Here is an 18,632-nt window from a genome sequence, read left to right on the forward strand (position 1 = left end):
CGCTTTGCAAATTTTTAACCAGAGGCTGTTGAAAGTTTCCTGGCACTTGTAGAGGGTCTTTAGCAATGATTTTTCTGTAATCGAGTGCCACTAAGTACTGCTTTAAAAGATTAAGCTTAAGTCTTAATTATACCTATCATTAATACACATTTGTTTGTCAAATTGAACTAAGCTAAGCTAAACAGGCTCTTACAGCGCCATGATTTATGAATGGTATTGGATCTTAAAATACATGATTTTTTGAAGTAAATCCAGTCAATTCTGAAATTCTGAATTATGGCAAAAACGTATGGGTCACTAGTTTTGGCACTTAGGTGCATAGAGAAATAAAGGGATCGGACTAAGTTGTAGGCGTGCAAGATACTCATACTAAAATACAGCAATGCATAGATAAATAAGAAATCAATATAGCGAGGTTTAGTTAAAATCGTAATTTATTTTTGTGTGTGTATCGAATCGGTGGATCGGCCAGTTAGTCTTATATCTGTAGGGGAAATTTCATAGGCCTGTTGCCCTAACCGGTACGCCTCTTGACGGAGATGCGACGGCGAACACCGGCACGACCACGTCGTCCACCGCGCCTGCGTCCACTTCGGCGTACTCCACGGCGCACGGATCGGCGAGCACCACGACGACCTCCTCGGCGTCCACCACGACGACGACCGGCACGAACGATGCGGCGGGCACGGGCATCATCCTTGTTGGCCCTCACGATGGTGTCCTTCTCGTTGGCGGAGGTTTCCGAGTCCTGTTTATTTTCGATGGCCACCTCCTTGTTATCGCTGCGTCCTTCCACCTGGTCATTCTCCTCATCCTCTGCCAGCTCGGCGTCTACCTTGTTGTCCACGGACTTCTCGATCAGCTGGGAGCCACCGCGAGAGCTGAGAACTCGGCTGCGTTGAGCCGCCGCCTCGGTGGAGACCACCAGGCAGCAGAGGGCCGCCAGGGCAAGGATCAGGGTGTATTTGGATGACATATTGTGGCTAGAAGGTGAACTGTTGCTGTTGGAAGGCCGGAAGTGGTTGTGATGCTTTCGAGGTGTCACCACGGTTTTTTATACTGCCGAGATCCGCTGGAGCTCCACAGCCATGGCACCTGTTTCAATGTTTGCCCCCTGCAAGATGTTGCAACACACACAGCTGTATTTGCCCCCTCCATCCCGGTTTCGATGTCGATGCTGTGCGGCTATTAATTTGATCTTTTGTTTACCCTTTCGCCTTTCAACTGCAGCATATTTTCCGGTTCCCCTGCTTGCGCTTCATTTCCTTACAAATTGCTTGCCCTCCGGCTGGCTAACTGCTACTCCGCTCCGTCGGCAAATAATTGGTTTCTTGCTCCTTGTGCCACCGAACCCACTGGCCATACTGGAAATATCATTTAAAAAGAATAAACGTAAATAATCGAATTGCACAAAAGCGTTTTAGCTGCGCTTTCGTTTGATTTAGTCGAGCAATGTTCGTGGCCCCTTTGGCTGGCTGGATAATTCAGCGGAGTTCCGTCTGTGTAGTTTGCTGAAACTGCACTGCAAACAAAACTGCGTAGTTCCTTTGCCCAAACTAACTTACATTTAAACTGAACTTTAAACATTTAGACGAAATAAAAGGTAGATATAACTTAAAACCGACGAAAGCTTAGAGCTGAATTAACGAAGATACATATAATACAAAACACAAATATATAATACTTGGTGTATAGTTACTACTTAAAAACAAGAACATGAACGCTTTTTTTTATTAAATACCTTTCAAATACACTTCATTTGTCGCAGTGAACTCAGTACGGAGTACAATCCGCGACTATTAAAAAGTGCAGAGCAAACAGCTTGAAGCGGTTTAGTTGCGCGTTTAAATGAATTACAAATTTGCTGTGCCCGGAGATGGTGGTGTGGGCGAAAAAGGATCGCAGGATGCCGGGAGGCTGCGATTCCCGCCCAGCTTCACGTATATATTTATCTTTAGATATACATCTTTTGGGCAACTTGCCAGCAATCAAACATATTTATTGCGCTTAAACGCTTTGCCAATAATTTCTGCTTCGGCAGCTGTTGGCGGAACCGGAAGCTGGGGCGTCTTGAAGCTTGAGCACGTGCCACCGGAAATCACGTGGTCGACATTTGTTGAAATGATTTACAATTGTTGATTTTTCTTTGGGCTAAGCAGCAGTTGTTGAATAATGCCCTAGAAACTTTAATCTGGTCAAAGGCTGAACGATAGGCAGGAGCATGGGCAATGCATCTACTGGGAGATCCTTGTGTCCGATTCGCAGGACACCAATTCAGGCGTGCTTGAAATCTAATTAAAAAGCGCTTAGTGGGTGAACAAAGGATTTTCAATTTCAGCTAACAAAAGAGGGCTCACATGTCCCTCCGACTGGCAATGGATATCCCGAGTCCTGCCTCTTGCTCCTCCGATTAACTGCATTGTCTTCGTCCAGGGAGAAGCCATCTCCAGAAATTTCATGGCCATGAATGCAGTGAAGGGAATAGTCTACGCTGAAAGGGGCGTCAGTCGATAGGCATTTAGTACTTTTCATATATACTCTTTTAAATAAACAAATATTCTGAAATAAATTTTGAAGGTAAAGAAAGATAAACCTCCATTACAAATAGACGTTTTTGATATCTAACTAAGTGTACAGATTTAAAGATAGATCATGATAGATTAAACTCAAATTAATATGAAATGAAAACATTTTTCTTTGGAACTGATCCATAGCTTGGGGATACGATTGCCTCTATTACTAGAGTAACAATTAAAACTTATCAAATAAGAATATCAGGTAGGGCTTCCTTTAGATCGCAGATCTCCTTATGGCAGGCTTGAGCTCCTCTTGGACGGGAAATCACTAGCTGGGGGGCACATCCTGACAGCGAAGATGAGAGAAAACTCTTTTGGCCTTTCCGGATTTGCCTAAGTTATTTGACTTTCTCCGGGTAACTCACAAAGGCCCTGAGCAGCAAAAGGCCAAAATATGGGGGAGTTGCTTGGCCTTTTTCTGGTGCCTTGTTGCCAAAACATTGGATTCTGGCTTGTGCGACAGTCATGCCCGTTGGTTCCCACACCAGGATCCTCTCCAGGAGCTGCCGTGTGCAGCTGGGGGCTTGGGAGCGTGTCAGAGTTTGCATTAGAGCCTGACATGCCTGCAGGGACAATGGCAGGCACACTTCGGGAAAATTACACTTGTCGTATTGGAAAACACGAACTGTTTTATGTGCTGCAACAGAAATATATAGCACTACATTCGTTCACCTAAATACTATACTTTAAATTTATAATAATAATAATAATTAAGTAGTATATTAAAGAAAATTCCTAAGTTGTTAATATTTTAGACATCATAGTTTTGACTGAAGATCGCTTACAAATATTATCATAACGAGTGGGTGGACTTTTCTGCGAGTGCAGGGCGGACAAGTATGTAAAGGCCATTGATGTGTGCTGGTTGTTGTCTCGACTTGATTGAGTTTTATGCACAGTTTACTCCCCCTCCCCCTCTCCCGTTCCGGAGTGTCGCTTAATAGCCAGCGGGCTAAGCACACGTGCTGTACATCCTTAATTTGGCTGACGAGCTGGTGCTGCCAGCTCCTGGCTCCAGGATCCAGCTCCCTCCACCCAACGGGTTGGCCCACTTTTTTAGCCAGTTTTAAAGCAGACAAGTGTCGCTTGCGTGTGTGTGTGTGTGCAGCTTAAACTTGGCCAAGTACTCGGAAGTGGAGTCGAGTGGAGAATCCTGGAATCCTGCAGCAGCAGCCCACTTATGCGTACTTGGGCGGCATCATGGCTCATTGTTGTCTGCTCTCTGTTTGCCATTCACCTTTATTTGCTCTGCGATTTATTTATTCAAAAGCACAACAATTTCCCAAATCTCTTTTTTCAATACATGCATTGCTATGTTTATTTATTTATCCGGTTTTTAGCTAAACTTAGAGTCTGCTCGTTTGTGCCTTCCATCTTCCATTTCAATAGACTCGCCCCGAGTCGTTCTATCGTCCCATTCATGGTCCGCCTGGCATAATTTCCTTGGTCTTTCACTCCTGACTTGCCGGCTTTTCCCTATTTTCGGGGTTGGGCCAGTGCAAGTCATTGCTTCCATTTGACGTCATTATAATTCGGTCGGCAAACATGCTAGATGGGGGTATATTATGTATAGATAATACCTAAGTATTTGTGCTGCTTCAAAATGTGATTGAAAACATGAAGGAAAGCTGGTTCCGAAAAGAAGTGCATATTTTATTCAGGCGAAGCGAAGCCTTTCCTGTCGCCAGATAATCGATATTTTCTTTTGCAGGGCCAGCGTCTCCCCACTTTTTCTTTCGTCACTAAGCCGGGGCAACACTTTCAGGTCGGCTTCAATTACACAGCCTTGACAGCCCCGCCGCCCCAACCGCCCCATCTTACTACCCCCTCTAAAATGGCGAATAAGTGCTTTTCTATTTGCCATCGTCTCTTGTGCAAATTCTCGGCGCTTATGCAAAAGAAGACGTCGCCCATTATGCAAGGTAATCGAGGCGCAAAGACCTTGTTCCCGGCTCCGAATTTTCTTCTTTTTCCATCCGCTGTCATCGAAATGGATAGAATTTTCAAAAAAAAAAGAAAAAAGCACAAAATTAGGCAAGGAGGGGCCAAGGCTAGAGCGCCCTCTGCTGGCCATTTAATGCATCGAAAAATGAAGGCACCCAGCGCCTTTCGTCTCTAATTCACTGGCCCCTGAAATTAGGCCACAAAAATTATGATTATGATGTGTTCATTGTTTTTATGCGGCCCGCTTTTCAGCTTCCGGCAATTTCACACATACTCCATACATGCGTACGTTTCATCACAGACACAAGTGTAACATGTACTTGGCAAAGTGCTTACAAATCGTCTTGGCTTTTGCCCTCCACATCCTGTATTTCAAGGAAGTATAACCTATTACGAGCATCAAATAAATAAATATTTAAGAAGAAAAAGGTGAGAATATTTCGAAAACGTGTTTTAATGTATATGTAGGCATCTCAACTTAGTAGTTTAAATAGTTTAAAATCTAATCGCATTGCAGGTCGTTCAAACTATTGAAACATGTTATAAAATTGCTTTAATTTATCATCAGCATCAACCAGCTGTTCCTACTTCTTATACACTGCGATAATTTTGTGTCAATTGCGAAACAATGAGTATCAAGCCGTCGTTCCTTGTAATCTCGCTCATTTGTACGACTCCCTACATTGTTTTTGTCTTTTGGCACTCGAGTTTTGTTTACATTTCGTACTGCTAATCACATGCAAATCCTTTTAAGTCGCAATGACTTTGTGACTTGAGCGCATAATAAGCTCATTTGTAATGGAAATAAGCTCGTAGGCATCTGTGTGTGTATGTGTGAGCTCCTTTGTGGGTGTGGGTGTGTGAGTGTGAGTCTGTTTGTGCTTCAAATAGCTGCAGGTTATTTGGCAGAAAACCTTTTTGCGACTCTGCTGTTGGCATTCACGGGAAGGATGTGTGTTTGTGCGAGGAGTTTCTGCCTTTTATTTATGCCCTCTTGTGTACCGACGGCATGTGTGTGGGTGTGCACCTCCGAAACACACACACACACACACACATACACATCCAGGCTGAGGTATAAAAATATGAATCTAATGTTCATTTTATACGCGTAATTTACGCTGTGAGGCATTTTAAGTGAGCTGCACGAGCTTCATTTGCACTCGCACTCCGCCGGAAACTGATGAAACTCCGGCGTAAGGACTCATTTGTCGGTGTGTGTGTGTGTGTGTGTGTGTGTGGGTGAGTAATGTTCACGGCAGTTGGCCATTCTAATTGCATATGCCTCAATTTGAACGATTTTAACGACTTTAAGGGACCAAGTCTGCAGGATAAAAAGCGGTATAAGTAAATAATACGAAACCAATTAAATAATAAATAAACGGCAATAATCCAGCGCCATTAAAATGTACTTCTTTATTTTCCTAACAATTACGGACGATAATTTAATTTAATTGCCAATGCCTTGCGTTGTGGTAAATTTGATAAATGCCCAAAGGTATACGACTTTTAATTTGAAATATATGATTTATTTGACATCATTCGAAATTCGAATCCCCTCCACATGCGTACACACATAAGTGTGGCCCCGCCAATTTGCGCAGCTCTCCAAATGCGAGCTAATTTATTAGCGATGCCCGAAGGCAGCACCTTTAAAATGCTGTAATAAATGTCACACATACGCCATGGCAGCCAGCACAGAAAGTTATGGCCACGCATTTGTCACACGCGTTTCGTGGCGGCTAAAAAAGCGGAAAAAAGCGGACTTACAATGCGAAGCGGAGTGAAGAAACACAAATAAATACAATAAATAAAAATATTTTTAATTAAAATTCCGAATAAAGAAACCTTACCGTTGGGCTACACAAGAACAACAGCAATGTGATTCAGAAAAATAATATTGGCCCAGTTGCGTTAAAATATAAATCTAGTATAAGTATAAATAAAAGTAATGCAAATATGCACTTCATTTCAAATATCATTTAGGTCTAACAACATATTCCTTTCCTGTTCACAGAATTTTCATTAAACTCGTTTCCAGGGCGCAATGTAATCAACATTTTGTTCAAATGGCAAATTAAAATGGAATGCGCGAGCGAACCGAGCTGCCAATTATAAACAAGTGAAATTTATGATCCAAATTTATTGGTTTTCACTTTCACGTTTTTTGCTTTGTGAGAATTTAAATGAGCAGCAATTTTTTTCGAGCTCGTTTTGTTCCATTGGCTGAGTTTTTCCAGTGGGGTGGCTAAAGCGAAGGGTGATGCGGAAAAATTGCTGCCGTTTTTCTCGGATTGTTGCAGCAGCTGTTGCATTCCGGTTGCTGATTATATAGTTTTCGCTTCGATCACGGACTGTTGTCATAAAAGTCAATCTCATTCCGACATGCCTTGACCCTTTTTATGCCCTGATCCTTTAACACATATGTGCCAGGACACGCATATACAACTTAATCGCAGCATTTTCATAAAATTTTATTGAATTTAAAAACGGAGCCCAGCTACTTGGGCAAATATCATTTATTTTATTGTTCAATTCCGGCGTAACGTATTTCTCTGAAACATGTCCTTTGTGTGTGTGTGTGTGTGTGTGCGTGTGTGTGTACGAGTCCTGCTTTGATTTCCCGGCCGTCTGCTTTCGAATGGCAGCTGGGCCATAAGAACTAAGGTCCTTGAAAGCCAGCCACCCACCCCTCTGCTTCTGGACTTGGACTTGGTGTCCGTATCCTTCTCTGTTTGTGGCACTTTGGACCATTCGTAATGAATGTTTATTGCACCGGACATGTACATGTTTTTGCTCTCTGTGCACCCACAGCCAACTCCTGCCGTATCCTATCTCGTCCCTGGCTGCTTTTGTGTTTTTCTAGTCAACGTTTCTGGTCAACAAGACTGCGTAATTGCTTTTGGTTTCTCCTCCATGTACTGCCATTGTTATCTTAACGATTCTCCAATAGGGAGTACGTCTTGAGAAGCCAGCGGATTGCCAACAATTTGTTCGACAAAATCTCGGCAGATCCGGAACGATTATGTTTTCCCCATCACAATAAGTGCATGTTTGCCATCAGCCAACATATTGCTCAGAGTTGTCAAATGTCTGTTAGTTTATTTTAGGTGGTACAAGCTGTATTTATATGGTATTTAATGATATTATATTGTGGATATCCGATAATTTATTCATGGCTCTTGCCTCTTGTGGTACTACCCAAAACTAGATTATTCCTTACTTTATAAGGACGATTTTTAAACAGTCCTTTATCTGCATAACCGCCCATGTTGACAGACGTCCAGCAACTATCGAGCATGGCAAACATGTGTAACATTTTAATAATCATAAAAGCAAGCACGGAGATCCAAAGTGTCAACAAAGGCGCCCACAACACAATCTAGTTAAATAAGAATAAACCTTGCCACATATTAAAAGCGCCCAGCCAACTCGAGGTTCGTCGATAAGAAGGACTTTGTCGGGCGGAAGGACTTCTGCGACTTCCCGGCAAGAAGTAAGATGTAAGTCATTGTTATGCATGGCGCCAACTGCCAACTGCGAAAAAGCCAAAGCCAAGTCGAGGGTTCTGATTTCCATAAACAGCAACAACAAGTGCCGCATGTGTCTGCTGCAAGCAGCAGGAAAAATATTAAAGATTCTGGAAACCATAATCTTATTGACGTGATAGGATTACACTTTGCTAAGTGAATTAATAAAGTAACCGGGCGGCGGGACGGGGGAAATGTGGCCAACTACTTAGGGCGACCCACTCAATATGATATGCACACAATATTATGGTCGAAAAACGGTCGAACGGGACAGCAGCATAATATTAAAAGTGCGCCAGTGGAACGTGGCCTGATTCCTGACGAAGGATGAGCGAAAAAACTTTCGCAGCTTTTTCAACTTTCAGCCAAGTTGCCTACTCAGCGTTATTAACATAATTTATCACGACGGCGACACCAGCGTCCAATAAGGTAACACTTTTGCTCGCCTGCTCCGCACAAAAGTTTGCCCGCCGAAACTTTGCGATAGCAACATATTCATTACATAATCATTATGGCCGCGGAGATTCCTTTCTGTCAACGATTTTATTAGCAGCCACCGTTGAAACTCAATCGAGTTGGCTGACGAAATAATTATGTCCTCCGAAGCAATGATTAATCATTGTTCGATTTGCCTGCTGAAGCCGAGTCCCTTTTGCTATTTTTGTAAAAAAAAGGAAACAGAAAGAGCGAAAATAAATTGGCATTTATTGTGATGACTTGCTGTGCTTTTGGGGGACAGGCCGCAATTTTGACGACTATACATCAAAATGTCCAACAGTTGGCGAGCTCCAGCTGATTGGACCCCAGGGAGCACTTAATTTGGTCGGATTTCGGTTTTTTTGGCATGGAAAAATCCAGCTCGATTTGGAATGGCGGTATTTTAATAGAGCAGGCCATTGAGGCTTAGAAGTCCATTAAATGGATTTTGGCACTGGCTTGGAAAATAACACATACCACTGATTTGATGCTCAATTAAAACTTGGTAGCTAAAATATAAAGAAAGGCTTAAAGCGACATGATTGCAACAAATTCTATAAAATAGTTTTTGTAAATTTCATGTTTCATGAAACTTTTAGCTTTGACCACTTAATTTTTATATCGAGCTTCTTATTGGGCTTCAAGTTCTTCTGTGAGCCGAAAACTTTTCCGATTAATTCGGAAGTCAGATTGCAGTGACCTTGACTGAAAAGGGCTACGAAATAATGTCGCAGACATTCCAGGACAGTTCTCCCCCAGAAAGCGCTTAGCCATTCGCCAATAATTCGAAAACTTTTCGGCCAGGCCAGCTGGAAAGTGTGCTGGCCAAGTTCCTCGAGCCGTTGGCCATTAAAAAGTTGTGTACTCTCATTTCAATTGGCTGAATGCAGCGAAGTTGTTAAGAAAATGATAAACTATGTGCAAATTTGTGCTTCGCAGTGCGGGCAACAGCGACTTGAATTGTTGCAAGTGTTGCACGCAAAGTCCGAAGTAGGAATCCGGTCAGAAAGTTGCTCGTTGCAATTGTCATTATTTATTTCCGCACTGCCACTCAACGCAAATTGCCAGCCAATTATATGGTTAGTTTTCAAGTACGAATATTTTCTGACATACTGGCTTTGATTTGTGCCTTAAGCCGAAAAAAGCCCCAATAATTTGGTACCCATTTCTTGCATTTCGTTGTCGCCAGCTCGTAATTAATGCAAATTAGATATGGACCTGCGACGAAATGAGTTTTTCATCAAGCCTAACAACTTAATTAGCTCATAAAAATGACGCCCTCAAGCTGCTAACCCACCTCCGCCCCCAAAGCCACCAAATATTGCCGTGTTCCTGCGTGTGGCGGCCACTTAAGCGCGCCACAGATTGCCAATGCCCTCTATCTGCTCCCCAGACTCGTTTCCGTTTCCGGAAATGCCGTTCCTGCGCCCGGGTCGTAGGTCACAGCGTAGGCGCAAAGCTAATTAGTATTAAGTGCTCTTGCGGCACTCGAGGCCATTCCTCTCCCTCAACCATGCCCCATGTTGTGGCTGGTGCTCCACGGGCTCCACGGGCTCCATCGTTCCGCATTTTTGTTGTCGCCTCGGGTGTGGCAAAAAAATATTTTTGTGTGTGCGGTCAGTTGTTAAATTCCAGCAAAACGTTCGCAGCAAACATTTTGAAGCTTTATGATTGTGGTGCTCGAGGCGTGGCATCGATGCTCTTTTGTGTTTAAAATGTTTCCAAAATTAAATATATATAAATGTATTTATTTATTAAAGCTATATTTATATATACATGCCTAAATTTCCCCCATTTGTACCCCAATTCCTTTGGGGCTGAAATAACGAGGATGGCAATGAGATTTTGGTAAAACTGTTGCGCCATTGGCTTTCCCAATTTGAAATACCAGGCAAATGTTGAAACTTCTCGTTCGTGCTGCCACTACCTGAGCAATGGGTATCTGATAGTGGCTTCTTTGATTTTTATTTTGACTTTTTCACTACTATAGCTCACCTTTCACTTCGAAGCTCAGGTTAGTCGGATTAAAAAGCTACACATTTATTCACATTTCCCTGTGCTTTCATCCAACCATTCTAAAACTACGTTATTAATTCGCCAAGCCCAGCTTCTACCCCGTTTCATCTCGAATTCCGGTGCACGTAGACGCTTTACTTTAGTTCCACTCATTTCCGCTCCTCACATGACTTTATGCAATAACATCCAAATAAAATTATCTTATCAGCCACTGAAGCATCCTGCGTGTCCTGCGCGTGCCGAGTGTGGGCTAATTTTATTGCATAAAACTTGTGCTTATTGCGTTTCCCCTCCCCGGAAAGTCCGCCCTCGTCCAGCAGGAAAAATTGCACGTTCCGGTCATACGATGCGAACGTGACCGCTTGACCATCGTCGGAGGACCAGGAGATCGGAGCAACGCACTTGGGCTGTCCTGCCGGCGACGATGTCCTGTGACATGTCCCATTTCCATGTAATGGACATGGCTTGGGGCGCCACGAGCTGAATTACGGTAATTCATGGTAATTTTTTGTATCTTTCGGCGGTGGAAACACGATGGCAATTTGCTTGTTGCTCTAGAAATGGATCGTAATGTCGATGCAAGAAGTCGGGAAAAGTTGAAATGACTGCCAGCGTAGAACTAAATATTTATCAATATTCTTCAGTGACTAATGACACTAACTGCATTTATTTTGAACGTATATGTAAGCCGCTTTGGAGCTTAACCCTAACTTAAGTGATTAGTGTAATTGATTTACCTACTTACAATTCATATGTATATACATACGAGTACATATCCCTAACTCATCCAACAAACTCTACTTCAAGAACAAGGTAAATATGTTCAGAGCATAATTATATACTGCCAATCAACAATTTTAGAGCTTAAAAGGAGCCAACGAACTTGTGAACAGAATGCTTCTTTGAGTCCGTCATGATTATCTACAGAGTTGAGGGAATGTGGCACCAGGATGCTGAGGACTTGAGCACAATGAGGCACGTACTCCTGATGCAATGAAATGACAACGGCGCAAGAACAGCAAATATAAATGCAAATAAACATTGTGTGGCAAGCATTTGTGGCTCGTTACTTACCAACACACAGCCACTCACGTAATGACTGTTTACACGTTGCTAACCTTATTAGTTGGCCACCGCAAATACACTCGGAAAACAGGACTTTGTCTTCTTGCATTTACCACCACTTAAATTTACCCATTAAAGCATTTTGAATCGCTTTAATGTACCTATTTTTTTAGAGAAATAAAGCACTTAAAAATATTAAAATGTCTTAAATTGCAGTGATATATTCGAGCGTGTGCATCCTAGAACCTTCGAATCAGCAGTGTTGACTTTCATAAATGCGGTCAGATCAGTTGGAAAAACATTTTTGCGACGAGCTGTGTATGAGCTTGCGTACAACTTATTAAATTTTGCTGCTTGAGTGGTTCGTTTTGTGTTTGCTTGATTATCTCTCTGCTGGATGGCTTTTATCGGAGCCAAGTCAAATGAAAATTGTTGATTATTTTCTAATGCGCTCCAGCAGCTCAGAAATGTGAAATATTGTCATTGAACGTCGCAAAGCCAATGGAAATGCGATTTATTAAAGAATATTTCACACCAGATGGGGAGGGAGCCACAGATCAATTGTGATTTATTCAACACATCGATGTAGGCATTTCGATTACTGTTTTTCAAGATAAAAACGAAGCGAAAAGTGAAAATGAGCAGTATGGAAAACTCAGCTTAGCTGGAGTTTAAAGTTAACTTAAATGCCAGCTCCGACTGACAGTTGCATTCGGAGATAAGCATTTGTAAGCACTAAACTGAAATTGCAATCCAACGAAAAGGATTCGATGCAGCAAAGTTGTCACAAACGAAATGCAAAAGGGCGCACAAAAGCAAATGCCATTCTTAGGCAAAACATGAAATTTAATATCCAAGCGAATGACGCTTCCAAGTGAAATTAAAAACCGAATTTCCAGTCACACAAGGCCCATCCTCTACGTGTGTATATACTACACATTCGAGTTTGCATAGAGCAGTTGATATAGTGTAAATATTTTGACATGGCAATATGTTGTCACAATCATGCCTGTGTGTCGTCTGACGAGTGTTTGTTCGAAATTCGGCCATTGTGGAGCTGAAGATGGAAAGTTTATTTGCTTGCCCATGTCCCAGCACTTGCTGTTAATTTGTTAAAATTTCACTTTATAAATATAATTCAACTCTGTGCTGGCTGAGCCAAAACGTGGCCGCCGAAGGTTGGCATTATTCCGGGTTGTCGTACCATAAGTTTTCCAATTTGCATAACTTCCGCAGCAGTTGGGACTATAAATATGCAAAGGGTTTTACGACCGCACTATATGCAAGTGCCTCAAGAAAACGTTTTCTCAGACCCATTCCCCACTCGGTGTTGGCCCACTTGAATGGATGAATGGACGACTCCCAGTGTTCTGTTGGTTGTTTGGCTGGTTTCAGCTGCGCTTGAATTGAAATTGAAGTGTCCTACTAAATGGCAAAAGTCTCAATGAAAGCTGTTTGCATAGCAGATGAGCGACAGGCCTAGTATTATTTTAGCTTAGGAAAGGATAAAGGATTTATTACAAAATAAATACTTTAACGTGGGTACCAACTGTATGTATACATTTTCGTATAAATCGAACAAAAATAGTTGGCCTTGCATCAGATGTCAGCTCGGACACAACTCAGCGCCGACGTAAAAGTAACATTTTGATCGAAAAATTATAAAAATCGAGTTTCGGATAAAATAAGTACATATCAAACTCCGTGGTAAGCGCGTGGGAGTGGCACAATACCCAAATAATAGGTCACAAACTACAGCGACATTAACTTCGGCATCGAAATCAAACCTTCCATCATGGGCTTTGATATGAACTGCATTGTGGGCCACGTTGACGAGGAGCTCATCTGTCCGATTTGTACAGATGTCCTGGAGGAGCCGGTCCAATCCTCGCAATGCGAACACGCCTACTGTCGCGCCTGCATCGATAAGTGGATGCTCCAGAAGCAGATTTGCCCGGTGGACCGCTCCGCCCTACTGGCCTCACATTTGGTGCCCGTTTCGCGCCTCATGCGCAACATGCTCGGCAGGCTGAAGATGAAGTGCACCTTCTCGCAAAGCGGATGTACCCAGATGCTGGCCCTCGAGGAGTTCCGGACCCATGTAGCCGCCTGCGAGCATAATCCCAAGGTGGTAGTCGAGTGCAGCAAGGGGTGCGGCATGAAGGTAAGCAGTCTGGGAGTTACTTGAACTTTTAAGATCATTACCACATTACCATCTAAAGATTCCCAAGGACGAGATGTCGCGCCACAACTGCGTTTTCGAGCTGCGCGAGGTGGTGGAGACAGTGGTGAAGGAGGTTTCCGACCTCAAGCAGAAGGTAACCGACCTGGAGGCGCAAAGCTCCAGTCAGCGCCGGGAGCTGGAGCTGTTCCAGTACTATATCGCAGCACTGCGATCAACCAATCCCGTGCTGCGCAACATTGGCGAGCAGCTGGATCGCTTCTCGCTGATGCAGTGGGGCAATGGACTGCGCCTGGCCACTGTCAACTCGTGGGGCAGCCTCATCTCCACGCCGGATTCCCCCATGCACCTTATGGTGCGCAACGTTCTGCGAGCCAGCGGCTGTCCGATGCACATGCTCAACATGATGGTGGACCACTGCCACGAGGATCGCTGGCCCGAGGGTCTGATGACTCTGGACGATCGCCGCGAGAACCAGCGCCGCATGAGTCAGTATGTCACCCGATTGGTGCCCGGTCTGGTCACCGGGAAGCCGTGTGTGGTGGTGCTTGCTGGCGACAACACCCATATGCCGGAGAATCTGCGCCCTAGCCTCGGCCTGGTCATGATCTTTGTCGACGGGGTGGATGAGAGGGCACAGCAACCGTGGCCGGACACCGAGTTTGTCTAAGCCCCATCATACTTGTATATCCCACATCTAAATTCATTTTGGTAACGCAACACGCTAGCGAAACTGGCTGCCTGTTTCCCACGTTCTTTGTTTTGGAAAGGTGGTCATGTTGCTGCCAATGTCTTAAATTACACGATCAGCACGAGTTAATCGTACGTCAAGCGGCCATGCAACACTCGTCCACATGGAAATATAAAAGCAGAGAAAAACATACGTTGCTTCCATTTAATTCCATTAATTCAAGTTACATAAATAGAAAAGAAACCAAAGCTTTGTTGCTAGTGAAAGTCGTGTACAAGGAAATGTGTTATTTTTGCAGTGCAGTACCTAGTGAACGGTATGTACCTGCGTACAGTACCTAGTAGGTACCTACAAGTGACCACAACCATTAAAAGAGTTCTTACAAATGGTTTGGATAACATATGAAATACTTAGCCATGACTTAAGATAGAATTACCATCCAAATATAGCACTTAACTTGTGAAACGAAATTGACCATCGAAATATTAGGATTTTGTTTACTTTTACCCGTCGATTTCCTCAGTGCAGCGCCACTCACAGTTTAAACTTGTCGTTGTAGCTGACAGATATTCTTCTCGGCAATTACGCGGCAATTATAGAAGCTCAGTGAACAGCCGGGCGTATGCGTAATGTTGGAGCGAAATTAAATAAACGCATAAGCTGGGATTGGGGTTACTCCTGTGGGTGAGTGGCTGGGTTGCGGTGGGTGCATCAAGTAAAACTTATAATGGAAATGGTAAAAGTTTGGCTGAGCTCGGTTCGCGGCAGTTGGCGACACCATTTGGAAAAGTTTTACAAATTGTACAAAATTTAATTTCCCAGCTGAGATAAATTTTCGGGGCCATTACGATTTTAGTCCGCAATTGAAAACGAGATCTCTGATCAAATGAAAATAAATGGACTGCGAGCAGCTTACTTCGAGGCCATGAGCTCACATCTGTGCAAATATTGTCCATTGCATGAAGTATACACCGTATTAGTGTCAAATCAAACACGACTCTTTGTACTAATTAAATGGCCCGGGTCACACAAAGGGCATGTACTGCTAACTTGATTAAGCCAAGACGACGAGTACAAAGGGCAACTAACGAACTAACCACCGAATGCTGCAGCTAATACAATGATAGATGCCGGCACCTGGGAGCCCTTTAACTGGCTGCCTCAGGGCCTGCTGCAAAAACCGAAGCCTAATGCAACAAAAGCCAAAACTTAATTAATATTTACATGGGTCCTCCTTCGCCAGAGGACGTAAGGAAGTAAGCCAAAGGCTCAGTGAAAGCTGCTGTTGTGGCCTTATCTTGTCATGTTTGCATATGTGCAGGCGTCGCTCTTCCTGGATGCTCCCGCCACTGGAATCCAGAGGCGATGATGGTGACGGGGAGCTCGACGAGCCTGAAATGGGAGGTGGTTCTCCTGCATGGCTGCTAGAAATCAATTCGCATTGTTAACCCATGATTGGATATTATTGATTCAATTTGCAGCCAACCGACCAAAACATGTTTTATGCATGCCCATGCCCTCGTCCCCCACCAAACTTGCTCCTTTTTGTCTGCTGGTGCATGTATGCCGATAATGTCCTTCGGTATCGATAATGGCCCACATGCACGCTCGCACACTAACACCAACACCCGCGCCGGCACACACACTTGCACACGTACTTGTAGTTGGGCAAACTTCAAGCTCAACTCAGTTTAATTTATGCATTTGCTGCACTCGGCTGGTAGCCACAGTGGGATCTAATTGTTCATAATCGAATCGCACAACATATAATACATAAAATATAAAAAATATATACATTTCCAGATTAGCGCGCCTTGCTTATTTAATTACCATAAATAATATTTAATATTTTACATTCGAAAGCAATGTTTGTGTAGCTTTGAATATACTGTAAGAGCTTACTTGAAGCATGAAGAACAATACATGTCACCATTTCCAAACATCGTCACCACAAACTTTTCCTTTATGCAAGAGCTTCTGTAGCTGCAACCTATTATTTTTAGATAGCTGCAAAACAGCCGTTGTGGTTGCCTAAACTATGTTTGGCTTGAGGCCTGTTAATCGAAATAAATATGTATATTGGAGCAAATCTTAAATATGGCCTTTACTATTTTGTATAATTATAATTTATAGCACCAATATAGTTGTATCGTTAGCTAAATTCGTAGCTAAATTTGAAGGACTTGAATTTGTTTCGGGCGAAAGTTATAAATCGATGCCATATCAGTGGCAGTACAGCTCGATAGCACAACACTAATCACCCAAAGGTAAATCACCGGGGGCAGCACAAAGGAAAAAGTGGCGAGTGAATTGTGCAACAGCGACCGCCTTCCTTGCCAAGGCTAAAAATGTGAATGGGCCAGCGCTACACAAGAACAGCGACAAAACACAGCGCGGCAGTAAATTGGCGGCGATAAAATTGAAATCCGCTGGAAGCTGCGCTAACCGATTTGGCCCAGTCCTTGGACTTTAGGCCACCTGGAGGTGCAAAAGGAAAAGCCAGGAAGTCGGCGCGTTGAGTTGTGAAAACCGAACGGAAATAGCGGCCATAACTCGCCAGTTGGAGCCAGAAAATGGAGCAAAGGGAGCGCTATTTGGTTGGGTTTTTCTGCCCCAGGACGCTGTTGCCTGCACGAATTTATTTGTCCTTTTTGGGAGGCAATATTGGGTAGCTTTGATTAGCGGAGATTGGCAAAGGTTTCAATAGCGCCGCATGACCGATTTACCGGGAGTTGGTCTGGATTAGCAGCCATGAAAGGTGGATAAGAAAAACTAGTGGAAATGCTTTTTCGTTTTTCGAAGTGTTTGAATATCGTAAGAATGAAAAAATTATATATTAGGAGGCTTACAAACTAATCCCCAAGATATCTTTCCTTATATAGAAATGAAATCCGAGGGTGGTCCCCATACTCAGTTGGTCTAGTTCCACTTGTTCGAATTTATATATATGTGTATCACCTGAACAGTGAAAAGCTGCTAAGCGATTTGTTAAATTTATGTATCCTTCCATGGACCGGACCAGACTACCATCCATTTTGTGTTCTTTGCGGTGGGAATGCAATAAAACGGTAATGGCATTTATTAAGTACTCATTTATTTGATTAACGACGAAAAAGAATATTTTTATTCGAGTTGAAGTTTCTGGGCCGAAAAGGTGAACAATTTATTAGTTGCATATACAATCGAACATAGATATTTTGTTATATTGGAGGTGATATGGTATAATTTAGCTGTAACAATAATATTTCATTTGAATATTTCATTTTTAACAGCTAGCTATGATCAGTTAGGGCCATACTTTCCTTCCCAATGCCGGAAAATGGCAACTGGAAGCACTCGCTTTTAATATGGTTTTGTCATTTGGGTATATTTGCCGAAAACTTCAGTTCAGCAGCAATCTTCGCACTCAATGCAATCAGCTTGTTTTTCCTTCGGCTGATTGTTGCTAATGCGCTGTAAGTAGCAGTATGCCACATGCCACATGCCACACGCCCATGCAGTCGCCCGTAGTAATCAATTGCTACGAGATGCTCCCAGAAAGCCATTCAGTGCGCCATTGGGAAGGGCTTTGTTTCCTCTAACAACTCCTCTTTTTGTGCTGGCAATTTACTGCAATTGCATCAGGAGCAAAAAAGAGAAACTTTCGTTTAATGCCCACACTTTTGGGTGTCGTTTCCAGCATGACACCAGCAGAAAGCAGAAAATGCTCTCGGATTTCAGCTAAATGCTGATCCCTAAGGAGCAATAGCCGACTACCAGAAAGCGAGATGGCTAGGATTATGAGACAAAATGCATGCAGCTAAGCCATTAACTCAATAGCTGATGTCGGGTCTGAAATTGTCTTACACTTTTAACTATTTGATCGAAAAAGTATAATTGGTCACTAGCGTGGTAATATCTTAGTTAGATATCACGTAGTGCTTTATAGTTGAATAAATATGCTTAACTTTATTTAAAAGTATATAACAGTTGGTCAACTTTGAAGGTCCTAGTCCACATCATAGGATTATCTTTTTTCGCCCGAGCCACTATTATTACCAACAATCCTAATGCTCACTTTGGAGTGACGGTCAAGGGGAATTTGTGTCAGTTCCCGATAAAACTTTTTAGCCTTAACTCTAAGCAGTCTAACCACTCAAAAATGTTGAGAGCTC

At 43.1% G+C, this 18,632-nt stretch overlaps 2 protein-coding genes across 3 annotated transcripts; one reads left to right on the top strand and one right to left on the bottom strand.

Moving 5' to 3' along the window:
* Positions 1-416: 416 nt before the first annotated feature.
* On the bottom strand, positions 417-1,059 carry LOC6540780. Its single transcript, XM_001969554.3, has one exon. It carries the CDS (start codon positions 974-976, stop codon positions 515-517), a length of 462 nt encoding a protein of 153 aa, XP_001969590.3. The 5' UTR covers positions 977-1,059; the 3' UTR covers positions 417-514.
* A 12,150-nt stretch (positions 1,060-13,209) lies between these two features.
* Positions 13,210-14,670, top strand: LOC6540815 (E3 ubiquitin-protein ligase NRDP1). Of its 2 annotated transcripts, XM_001969555.3 has the most exons (3): positions 13,210-13,312; positions 13,364-13,769; positions 13,828-14,670. In XM_001969555.3, exons 2-3 carry the CDS (start codon positions 13,401-13,403, stop codon positions 14,455-14,457), a joined length of 999 nt encoding a protein of 332 aa, XP_001969591.1. In that variant the 5' UTR covers positions 13,210-13,312; positions 13,364-13,400; the 3' UTR covers positions 14,458-14,670. The 2 variants fall into 2 exon arrangements, with proteins under 2 accessions (XP_001969591.1, XP_026834730.1); XM_026978929.1 differs by having other exon boundaries at positions 13,210-13,769.
* The last annotated feature ends 3,962 nt before the right edge of the window (positions 14,671-18,632 follow it).

The sequence above is a fragment of the Drosophila erecta genome, unplaced genomic scaffold (assembly GCF_003286155.1).
Source record: "Drosophila erecta strain 14021-0224.00,06,07 unplaced genomic scaffold, DereRS2 tig00000055-arrow-pilon, whole genome shotgun sequence".
Taxonomy (NCBI): domain Eukaryota; kingdom Metazoa; phylum Arthropoda; class Insecta; order Diptera; family Drosophilidae; genus Drosophila; species Drosophila erecta.

What these genes read in the sequence shown, in the direction of transcription:
- LOC6540815 (XM_026978929.1), top strand. Translation starts at nt 13,401, where the DNA reads ATGGGCTTTGATATGAACTGCATTGTGGGCCACGTTGACGAGGAGCTC. An exon ending in GCAAGGGGTGCGGCATGAAG is followed by an intron (nt 13,770 to 13,827) that starts GTAAGCAGTCTG and finishes TACCATCTAAAG; the next exon opens with ATTCCCAAGGACGAGATGTC.
- LOC6540780 (XM_001969554.3), bottom strand. Translation starts at nt 976, where the DNA reads ATGTCATCCAAATACACCCTGATCCTTGCCCTGGCGGCCCTCTGCTGC.